The sequence below is a fragment of the Mustela nivalis genome (assembly GCF_964662115.1).
Source record: "Mustela nivalis genome assembly, contig: HAP1_SCAFFOLD_2565, whole genome shotgun sequence".
NCBI lineage: Eukaryota > Metazoa > Chordata > Mammalia > Carnivora > Mustelidae > Mustela > Mustela nivalis.
In genome coordinates this window covers 1-12206 of record NW_028134100.1, presented here as the reverse complement: position 1 = coordinate 12206, position 12206 = coordinate 1, and the positions used below count along the sequence as shown (strand labels likewise).

The following is a 12206-nucleotide window of genomic DNA, read 5'->3' as shown; positions in this document are numbered from 1 at the left end:
CAACCGATACCAAAAGACTGAGATGATTCCCTGAACATTCTCAGATCACAATGCTTTGAAACTGGAGCTCAATCACAAGGAAAAGTTCCGAAGGAACTCAAACACCTGGAAGCTAAAGACCACCTTGCTTAAGAATGCTTGGATCAACTAGGAGATCAAAGAAGAACTGAAACAATTCATGGAAACCAATGAGAATGAAGACACTTCACTCCAAAACCTATGGGATACAGCAAAGGAGGTCCTAAGGGGGAAATACATAGCCATCCAAGCCTCCCTCAAAAAAATTGAAAAATCCAGAACACAGCAGCTGTCTCTACACCTCAAAGAACTGGAGAATCAACAACAAATTAAACCAACTCCACACAAAAGAAGGGAAATCATCAAGATTAGAGCTAAAATCACTGAGGTAGAAACCAGAGATGCAGTAGAAAGTATCAATGAAACTAGAAGCTGTTTTTTTGAAAGAGTCAATAAGATCCATAAACCACTGGCCACACTAATCCAAAATAAAAGAGAGAAAGCTCAAATTCATAAAATTATGAATGAAAAGGGAGAGATCACAATGAATACCAAGAAAGTAGAAACAATCTTCAGAAGTTATTAGCAACAGTTATATGCCAATAACCTAAGCAACCTAGATGAAATGGATGCATTCCTAGAAAAATATAAACTCCCAAAATTGAACCAGGAAGAAATTGAGAACCTGAACAGACCAATATCTAGTAATGAGATTGAAGCAGTGATCAAAAACCTCCCAAAAAACAAGAGCCCAGGACCTGACAGATTCCCTGGGGAATTCTACCAAACTTACAAAGAAGAAATAACACCTATTCTTCTGAAGCTGTTTGAAAAAATTGAAGCAGAAGGGAAATTTCCAGACTCTTTCTATGAAGCCAGCATTACCTTGATCCCCAAACCAGGCAAAGACCCTACCAAAAAGGAGAATTTCTCAACAACATTCTCAACAAGGATCCAACAGCACATTAAAAAGATTATCCACCATGACCAGGTGGGATTCATACCTCGGCTACAAGGATGGTTCAACATTCTCAAATCAATCAATGTGATAGAACAAATTAATAAGAGAAAAGAGAAGAACCACAAGGTCCTCCCAATTGATGCAGAAAAAGCATTTGACAAAATCCAGCATCCGTTCCTGATTAAAATGCTTCAAAGTATAGGGATAGAGGGAACATTCCTGAACTTCATCAAATCTACCTATGAAAGACCCACAGCAAATATCATCCTCAATGGGAAAAAGCTTGCAGCCTTCCCTTTGAGATCAGGAACACAACAAGGATGCCCACTCTCACCACTCATGTTCAACATAGTATTAGAATTCCTAGCAACAGCAATCGGACAAGAAAGAGAAAAAAAAAATGCATCCAAATTGGCAATGAAGAAGTCAAACTCTCTCTCTCTTTGCAAATGACAAGACTCTTTATATGGAAAACCCAAAAGGCACCACCCCCAAACTACTTGAACTCATACAACAATTCAGCAATGTGGCAGGATACAAAGTCAATGTACAGAAATCAGTGGCTTTCTTATACACTAACAATGAAAATACAGGAAGAAAAATTAGAGAATCGATTCCATTTACTATAGCACCAAGAACCATAAGATACCTGGGAATAAACCTAAGCAAAGAGGTAAAGGATCTGTACTCGAGGAACTACAGAAGACTCATGAAAAAACTCGAAGAAGACATAAAAAGATGGAAGACCATTCCATGCTCTTGGATCAGAAGAATAAACATTGTTAAAATGTCTATACTGCCTAGACCAATCTATACTTGTAATGCCATTCCGATCAAAATTCCACCAGTATTTTTCAAAGAGCTGGAGCAAATAATCCGAAAATTTGTATGGAATCAGAAAAGACCCTGAATCGCTAAGGAAATGTTGAAAAACAAAAATAAAACTGGGGGCATCACATTACCTGATTTCAAGCTTTACTACAAAGCTGTGATCACCAAGACAGCATGGTTCTGGCATAAAAACAGACACATAGACCAGTGGAACAGAGTAGAGAGCCCAGATATGGACCCTCAATTCTTTGGTCAAATAATCTTCGACAAAGAATGAAAAAGTATCCAGTGGGAAGAAGACAGTCTCTTCAATAAATGGTGCTGGGGAACCTGGGAAGCAATATGTAGAAGAATGAAACTCGACCATTCTCTTACACCGTACACAAAAATAAACTTAAAAAGGATAAAAGACCCCAACGTGAGACAGGAATACATCAGAATTCCTAGAGGAGAACATACGCAGAAACCTCTTCGATATCAGCCACAGAAACTTCTTTCAAGATAAGTCTCCAAGGGCAAAGGAAACAAAAGTGAAGATGAAGTTTTGGGACTTCGTCAAGATCAAAAGATTCTGCACAGCAAAGGAAACACTCAACAAAACAAAGAGGGTTCTCGGAATGGAAGAACATATTTGCAAATGACAGTACAGACAAAAAGTTGATATCCAGGATCTATAAAGAACTCAAACTCAACACACACAAAACAAACAATCATATGAAAAAATGGGCAGAAGATATAAACAGACACTTCTGCAATGAAGACATACAAATCACTATCAGACACATGAAAAAATGTTCATCATCACTAGCCATCAGGGAGATTCAAATTAAAACCACATTGAGATACCACCTTACACCAGTTAGAATGGCCAAAATTAACTAGAGAGGAAACAACATGTGTTGGAGGGGATGTGGAGAAAGGGGAACCCTCCTACACTGCTGGTGGGAATGCAAGTTGGTGCAGTCATTTTGGAGAACAGTGTGGAGATTCCTCAAATTAAAAATAACCCTGCAATTAAAAAATGACCCTGCAATTGCACTGCTGGGTATTTACCCCAAAGATACAGATGTCGTGAAAAGAAGGGCCATCTGTGCACCAATGTTTCTAGCAGCAATGGCCACGGTCGCCAAACTGTGGAAAGAACCAAGATGCCTTTCAACGGAAGAATGTATAAAGAAGATGTGGTCCATATACACTATGCAGTATTATGCCTCCATCAGAAAAGATGAATACCCAACTTTTGTAGCAACATGGACGGGACTGGAAGAGATTATGCTGAGTGAAATAAGTCAAGCAGAGAGAGTCAATTATCATATGGTTTCACTTATTTGTGGAGCATAACAAATAGCATGGAGGACAAGGGGAGATGGAGAGGAGAAGAGAGTTGAGGGAAATTGGGAGGGGAGGTGAACCATGATAGACTATGGACTTTGAAAAACTATCCGAGGGTTTTGAAGGGTTGGGGTTGGGAGGTTGGGGGAACCAGGTGGTGGGTATTGGAGAGGGCACAGATTGCATGGAGCACTGGATGTGGTGCAAAAACAATGAATACTTGGGTGCCTTGGGTGGCTCAGTAGGTTAAGCTGGGAACTTCGGCTCAGGTCATGATCTCAGGGTCCTGGGATTGAGTCCCGCATCGGGCTCTCTGCTCAGCAAGGAGCCTGCTTCCTCCTCTCTCTCTCTCTGCCTGCTTCTCTGCCTACTTGTGATTTCTCTCTGTCAAATAAATAAATAAAATCTTTTTAAAAAAATAAATACTGTTATGCTGAAAAAATTATGAAAAAAAGTACGCAGGAGAAAATAAAAATAAAAGTGATCTTGTATTTTATATTGTAGTTGTATTAGACATATTTCATTCTTCATAACACTCATTAGGCTTCAACTTTGTTTTTTTAGTGACTTTTAATTAAAAATGAATTATTATAGATAAAGACTGTAATTCTTTTTCTTTTCAGCTGCTACTGAATTTGGATTAGGCTTACCTGGTGAGGCCACCTCTTTAGAATCTACTTTTGAAAGACATACAGATTGTGACGACTTAACGAAAGCATACAGAGAGTACTCAGAGTTTCTGAAGCAAAAGTATAGCATCTGAAAGATAAATAGTAAAAATTTATTTACTGGATGTTTACACAACATTTTAATTGTTTCCTATTAAATGTATGATATGCAAAAATCTTTAATAAAGGAAAATATTTCTGGACCATGTGTGTAATGAAAGTTTATATAATATTTTAAGCTATGTTTCTCGGCAGCTAATTAACTTTTAAGCAGACTTTTTATGTGGAAATCAGCATTATGGGTTTTACATGCTCCAGGCTGCCCAAATACAAGCTTTCTTTTTTCTTTTCTTTTTTTTTTTGGGGGGGGGGAGACACTTTTCAATTGGTTGCTTACATTTCTGCATTTTTTTTAATTTTTTATTTTTTATAAACATATATTTTTATCCCCAGGGGTACAGGTCTGTGAATCACCAGGTTTACACACTTCACAGCACTCACCAAAGCACATACCCTCCCCAATGTCCATAATCCCACCCCCTTCTCCCAAACCCCCTCCCCCCAGCAACCCTCAGTTTGTTTTGTGAGATTAAGAGTCACTTATGGTTTGTCTCCCTCCCAATCCCATCTTCTTTCATTTATTCTTCTCGTACCCACTTAAGCCTCCATGTTGCATCACCACTTCCTCATATCAGGGAGATCATATGATAGTTGTCTTTCTCTGCTTGACTTATTTCGCTAAGCATGATACGCTCTAGTTCCATCCATGTTGTCGCAAATGGCAAGATTTCATTTCTTTTGATGGCTGCATAGTATTCCATTGTGTATATATACCACATCTTCTTGATCCATTCATCTGTTGATGGACATCTAGGTTCTTTCCATAATTTGGCTATTGTGGACATTGCTGCTATAAACATTCGGGTGCATGTGCCTCTTTGGATCACTACATTTGTATCTTTAGGGTAAATACCCAATAGTGCAATTGCTGGGTCATAGGGCAGTTCTATTTTCAACATTCTGAGGAACCTCCATGCTGTTTTCCAGAGTGGCTGCACCAGCTTGCATTCCCACCAACAGTGTAGGAGGGTTCCCCTTTCTCCACATCCTCGCCAGCATCTGTCATTTCCTGACTTGTTGATTTTAGCCTTTCTGACTGGTGTGAGGTGATATCTCATTGTGGTTTTGATAAATACAAGCTTTCTAAACAGCACCCAACCAACCAAGTTTTCATGAATACTTCAGTCATGTTAATTGATAACTTCTTGGTATTTTCCAATTGTTATTACTCCATATGAACGTAGAGATTTAGACAGACATTACTTTGATATATTGCTGCTAAGTTTAATGTCAATGTTTACACGTATTCTAATTTTTATAGTGCCATAATACCTATGTATAAATTTAATTTTAAATACTGATTCTGGGTTGCTTGGGTGGCTCAGTGGGTTGGGCTTCTGCCTTCAGCTAAGATCATGGGACCATGATCCTGAGATCGAACACCACATCAGGTGCTCTGCTCAGCGGGGAGCCTGCTTCCATCTCTCTCTCCATCTATCTCTCTGCCTACTGGTGATCTCTCTCTCTCTGTCAAATAAATAAATAAAATCTTTTAAAAAATTTAAAAAATAGATAAATAAATAAATACTGATTCATAGCTCTTCCCTCACGTTAAATAAGATTTGCCTCAGGCTTTTCACCTTTTCTGTTTATTTTTTACTTTTATAGAACAGTCTTAAGATTAGAAGAAAAAAAAGGAACTTTTACCCCAGAACCATTTGCAAGACAATTGTTAAATTATGTCTGATTACCATAGCATTTATATCCTACAAGTCAGTACATTCTGCATAACTACTGTACCACCTTGACAATCAGATAATTAATTCTAATACAGTTGACCCTTGAATAATGCAGGGGTTAAGGTCACCGACCCTTTGCAGTCAGAAATATGTGAATAACTTTTGACTCCCCAAGCACTTGAGTACTAATAATCTGCTGTTGACCAGGAAACTTACATGTACAAAAACAGTTACTTAACCTGTGTTTTGTGTTATATGTATTCCATACTATATTTTTACAATAAAGTAAGTTATACAAAAGAAAATGTTATTAAAATCATAAGGAAGAAGTTCCAAAAGTTCATTTTCGCTTTTGTTTCCTTTGCCTTTGGAGACATCTTGAAAGAAGTTGCTGTGGCTGATATGGAAGAGGTTACTGCCTATGTTCTCCATTGATCTATGTGTCTGTTTTTGTGTCAGTACTACACTGTCTTGATGATGACAGCTTGGTAATAGAGCTTGAAATCTGGAATTGTGATGCCACCAACTTTGGCTTTCTTTTTCAATATTCTTTTGGCTATTTGTGGTCTTTTCTGGTTCCATAAAAAAATTAGGATTATTTGTTCCATTTCTTTGAAAAATAATGAATGGGATTTTGATAGGGATTGCATTAAATGTGTAGTTTGCTTGAGGTAGCATAAACATTTTCACAATATTTGTTCTTCCAATCCATGAGCATGAAACATTTTTCCATTTCTTTGTGTCTTCCTCAATTTCTTTCATGCCTACTTTATAGTTTTCTGAATTTATATTCTTCATCTCTTTGGTTAGGTTTATTCCTAGGTATCTTATGGTTTTTGGTGCAATTGTAAGTGGGATTGACTCCTTAATTTCTCTTTCTTCTGTCTTGTTGTTGGTGTAAAGAAATGCAACTGATTTCTATGCATTGAATTTATATCCTGACACTTTACTGAACTCCTGTACAAGTTCTAGCAGATTTGGAGTGGAGTCTTTTGGGTTTTTCACATATAGTATCATATCATCTGCACAGAGTGATAGTTTGACTTCTTTGCCAACTTGGATGCCTTTAATTTCTTATTGTTGTCTGATTGCTAAGACTAGAACTTCTAGTACTATGTTGAATAGCAGTGGTGATAATGGACATCCCTGCCATATTCCCGACCTTAGCAGAAAAGTTCTCAGTTTTTCTCCACTGAGAATGATATTTGTTGTGGGTTTTTCATAGATGGCTTTGATGATATTTAGGTATGTACCCCCTATTCCTACACTTTGAAGATTTTTGATCAGGAAGGGATACTGTACTTTGACAAATGCCTTTTCCACATCTATTTAGAGTATCATATGTTTCTTGTCCTTTCTTTTATTAATGTATTGTATCACATTGATTTATTTGCAGATGTTGAACCAAACTTGCAGCCCTGGAATAAATCCCATTTGGTTGTGGTGAATAATCCTTTTAATGAACTGCTGGATCCTATTGGCTAGTATTTTGGTGAGAATTTTCGCATCTGTATTCATCAAGGATATTGGTCTGTAATTCTCTTTTTTGATGGGATCCTTGTCTGGTTTTGCAATCAAGGTGATGCTGGCCTCATAAAATGAGTTTGGAAGTTTTCCTTCCATTTCTATTTTTTTTTGATTAGTTTCAGGAGAATAGGAATTAATTCTTCTTTAAATGCTTGGTAGAATTCCCCTGGGAAGCCGTCTGGCCCTGGGATTTTGTTTGTTTGGAGATTTTTGGTGACTGTTTCAATCTCCTGGCTGATTATGGGTCTGTTCAGTTTTCTATTACTTCCTGGTTCAGTTGTGATAGTTTGTATGTCTCTAGGAATGCATCCATTTCTTCCAGATTATCAAATTTGTGGGTGTAGAGTTGCTCATAATATGTACTTATAATTGTTTGAATTTCTTTGGTATTGGTTGTGATCTCTCATCTTTCTTTCATGATTTTATTTATTTGGGTCCTTTCTCTTTTCTTTTTGATAAGTCTGGGCAGGAGTTTATCAATTTTATTTATTCTTTCAAAGAACCAGCTCCTAGTTTCGTTGATTTGTTCTATTATTTTTTAGTTTCTATTTCATTTCTGCTCTGATTTTTAATGTTTCTCTTCTCCTGCTGGGACTAGGTTTTCTTTGTTGTTTTCTCTCCAGCTCCTTTAGGTGTACGGTTAGGTTGTGTATTTAAGACCTTTCTTATTTCTTGAGAAAGGCTTGTATCGCTATATATTTTCCTCTAGGACTGCCTTTGCCATGTCCCATAGATTTTGAACCATTGTGTTTTCATTATCATTTGTTTTGAATTTTTCAGTTCTTCTTTAATTTACTTATTGACCCATTCATTCTTTAGAATGGTACTGTTTAGTCTCCATGTATTTAGATTCTTTCCAAATTTCCTCTTGTGATTGAGTTTTAGCTTAAGAGCATTTTGGTATGAAAATGTGCAGGGAATGGTCCCAATCTTTTGATATGGGTTGAGACCTGATTTATGACCCAGGATGTAATCCATTCTGGAGAATGTTCCATGTGCACTAGAGAAGAATGTGTATTCTGTTGCTTTGGGATGCAATGTTCTGAATATATGTGTGATGTCCATCTGGTCCAGTGTGTCATTTAAGGCCTTTATTTCCTTGTTGATTTTTTGCTTGGATGATCTGTCCATTTCAGTGAGGGGGTGTTAAATATTGTATTATTGTCTCCTATTATTATTGTATTATTGTCTATTTGTTTCTTTGAATTTATTATTAATTGTTTTAATAGTTGGCTGCTCCCATGTTAGGGGCATAGATATTTAAAATTGTTAGGTCTTCTTGTTGGACAGACCCTTTGAGCATGATATAGCGTCCTTCCTCATCTCTTATTATAGTCTTTGGCCTAAAATCTAATTGATCTGATATAAGGATTGTCACCCCAGCTTTTTTTTGATGTCCATTAGTATGGTAAATTGTTTTCCACCTGGGACAAGGAGTCTTAAGCAGACTCTGCATTGAGTGCAGAACATGATGCAGGGCTCCATCTCATGACCCTGATCATGACCTAAGCCAAAACCCAAATCTGCATGCTCTACCAACTGTGCCAGCCAGGCACCCCTGTCTTCAGATCTAGTAGCATTTGCTTAATATATTTCGGTGCTCTCGTGTTGGATGCATATATGTATTTATGATTGTTGTATCTTCTTGATCAGTTGACTCTTGCATCATTCTATAATGGCCTTCTTTGTCTTTTGTTACTACTTTTGGCTTAAAGTCTCTTTTGTCTAATGTAAATAAAGCTACATCAATTGCTCTTTTTCGGTTTCCACTTGCATGGAATATCTTTTTCCATCCATTCACTTTTAGCCTATATGTATTAAAGCTGAGGTGAGTCTTTTGTAGAAAGCATATATGTGGGTCTTATATATTTTATCTGTTCAGCCACTCTGTGTTTTTTTCCTGGGAGAAATTAGTGCATTTTCATTTACAGTAATTATGGATAGATAAAGATTTACTTATGCCATCTCATTGTTTCCTAGCTGTTTTATAGTTCCCTTATACCTTTCTTCCTCTTTGACTGCCTTCCGTTCTGAATTGATGATTTTCTGTAGTGGTATGCTTTGATTCTCTTCCACGTATCATTTGTGAATCTATTGTAGGTTTCTGCTTTTTGGTTACCATGAGGCTTACATGAAACATCTTATATGTATAGCGGTCTATTTCATACTGATAATAATGAAACTTCAATCACATGAAAACTCTACCCTTTTACTCCCTTTTATATTTTTATATTATAAATATAAATATATATATATATATTTTGTATTATATACTATATGTTATATAGTATATATATATATTTTATATTATATACTACCCTTTTATATTTTTGATGTCACAGTTTACTTCTTTTTATATTGCATACCTATTAATAAATGTAGCTGTAGTTTTTATTTTATTTTACTTTTTTTCAGTGTTCCAAAATTCATTGTCTATGCACCATGCCCAGTGCTCCAGGTGATACGTAGCCATAGTTATTTTTAAAAAGTTTTGTCCTTTAACTGTGAAACTAGAGTTAAATGGTTAGCATACCAGTGTTGTGTATTTTCATGTGTTTTCATGTTTCTAATTATCATCCTTTCATTTCAGTTTCAAGTACTCCTTTCAGCATTTCTTTTAAGGCAGTTCTAGTGGTAGTGAGCTCCATCATCTTCCTTTTTTTGGGGGGGAAGTCTTCATTTTGCCTTCCTTTCTGAAGGCAGCTTTGCCAGGTTAAGTATTCTTGGTTGGCAGTTTCTTTCTCACAGGATTTTGAAAATATCATTCTATTCTTTCCTGGCCTGCAAGGTCCCTGCTCAGAAATCTGCTGTAGCCTTATGGAGCTTACCTTGTATGAGAGAGTTTTTTTCTCTTGTTGCTTTTGAAATTCTTTCTTTGTCTTTGATTTAGTGAGTTACATTACAATACATCTTCTAGAAGATCATTTGGGGTTAAAATTTTGTGGTGACTTATTACCTTCATTAACTTAGTTAACATTAACTTCCAAATATCTCCCCCAGGTTTGGGAAGTTCTCGGCCATTATTTCTTTAACTAGGCTGGCTCTTCACCACATTTTTCTCTCCTCTTTCTGGGACTCCAGCAATCCTTACATTGTTTTTTGTTTTCTTTTGTTTAGTTTTGATGGTGCCTCATAATTTTCATAAGTTTTCTTTATTCTTTTTCATTCTTTTTCCTTCTAGTTCCCCTATTTGGATAATTTCAGTTAATCTCTCTTTTACATCACTGATTCTTTATTCTGCTTTGTCAAGTCTGATATTTAAGCTCTCTATTGAACTATTCAGTTACTGTATTCTTCAGGTCCAAAATTTCCGTCTGGTATTTTTAAAGAATGTTTTCTCTTGGTTGAACTTTTCATTTTTCTTCTGTATTGGCTTCCTGATTTTGTTAAGTTGTTTATATGGTTTTTTTTAATAGTTTCCTGAGCATCTTTAGAATAACTGTTTTGAATTATTTGTTGAGCAATTCTTGGATCTCCATTTCTTTGGGGCCAGTTACTAGAGGTTTACTCTATTCCTTTGGTGGAGTCATGTTTTCCTAATTCTTTGTGATTCCAATAGCCTTTTGTAGATCTATGCATTTGAAGTAGTCACCTGAACTTTATGGCCTGACTTGGGTAATATAAGACTTTGATCTCAGAGTGGGGGCATGCTGATGCAGGGCACCAAGTGTGGGGTGTGGGTGGCATGGTTCTCTTTGGCTAGGGCCACTAGGGTTTACAGCATTGACAACACTGTTGTCCTTGGTAAGCATTCAAGGGATCCACAGTGACTTCAAGGGTAGTTGGGGTCCTCAGTGACACTTCCAGGTACAATGGCTAGGGACAAGGCATGTAGTGATGATGGTCAGAGCTCACGGTGGCATACTTGGCTTCAGAGTCTAGCTGCAAGTGCCTGTGTCATGTCATGTCAGTTGGCCACATCATGCAGTGGTGGGGTTATGGAAGGCAGCAAAGGGCAGGCCCAGCTACAGGCTCACTGGCATGCACTACTGTAGCTGTTGGGTATTGCCATGTGTGTATAGTAGAGTAGACCATTGACAGGATTCAAACCTGGGATGTGTGGGTACACAGTCAGTGGTGCTAGTGACAGAATACAGGGCCTAATCCAGGCCCACAAGCAATTACAGAATCCCTGGCTGTTGGTGTGCTCTTCTACGCCTCCACAATCTCACTCCAAGGCCTGCACACTTCATCAGAGGCCAGTGACAATTGTCAGGCTTGCCAGGCCTGCAGTGTGCAAGTTCACAGGTAGTTGGGCTAGCCCTAAGTGCACACATGGTGGTGGGGTAAGTGTCGGGGGTCTAGACTGGCATCTTACGCTTGTGCAACAACAGAGGACTGGGCTAGCTGCTGGTGCAGTTTCCAGGCTCTTTTTGCAGCCAGAGAGGGGAATTAGAGGGAAGAGACCCCGACAACAGGTGTCAGCAAATGCCAATACCTGAAAGCTGGTGAAAACTGCAGGTTTTCATCTTAGTGAAATTTAGTGAAACTTACTTCCATGGAGGCTAAGTTGGTGGTTGATTTCTTCACTGACAAAACCTGCTGGGCTTCACTGCAGTGGGTCCTGCTATGTGGCTGCTATTAGTAGCTATTGTGTTTCTTGTTGTTCCTAGCCATCTATGCATATCTCACATTTTTTGGTCTCTGGGTGGGGTAAAACTGAAGTGGGACCTTTGTGCAGTATCCTGAAAGCCTGGAGAAGCTGGTCCCTCACTCTGCTTTTCCTCTTCTGGTAAGTGGAACTCTTTCTGGCTGGGGACTCTTGGCACTGAGCAGTGCCAGCTTGAAGGGTGAGATATGCAGGCAAAATGAAACATTTTTCTCTTCTTCTGCAATTATTCTCAATTTTTTTGTTTCACTGTGTTGCTAAGATTTCTTAAGAGGACTCCTAAGCTCTTCCAGAGCCATTTTTGTTCACGGATAGCTTTCTGATTATTGATCTTTGTGAAGGGATGGAGGTCTCCTACATCATTATTTTGGTAATGTCACTCCCACCTTTCCCAGATTTTTAAATGTACTCCAAAATTTGTGAATAATTGTGCAAGATAGTAAAGGAGGGAGAAGTCAAGA

At 37.8% G+C, this 12206-nt stretch overlaps 1 protein-coding gene across 1 annotated transcript in view; it reads left to right on the top strand.

The window, feature by feature from the left end:
• LOC309858479 (ankyrin repeat domain-containing protein 26-like) overlaps positions 1–3892 on the top strand; it is a gene marked incomplete at both ends in the record, with an annotated part of 36874 nt that extends 32982 nt beyond the window's left edge. The window contains one exon of the mRNA XM_082751155.1: positions 3766–3892. Within this exon, the coding sequence (XP_082607281.1) occupies positions 3766–3892 (127 nt within the window). The remainder of the gene's footprint in view (positions 1–3765) is intronic.
• Between the last annotated feature and the right edge of the window lie 8314 nt (positions 3893–12206).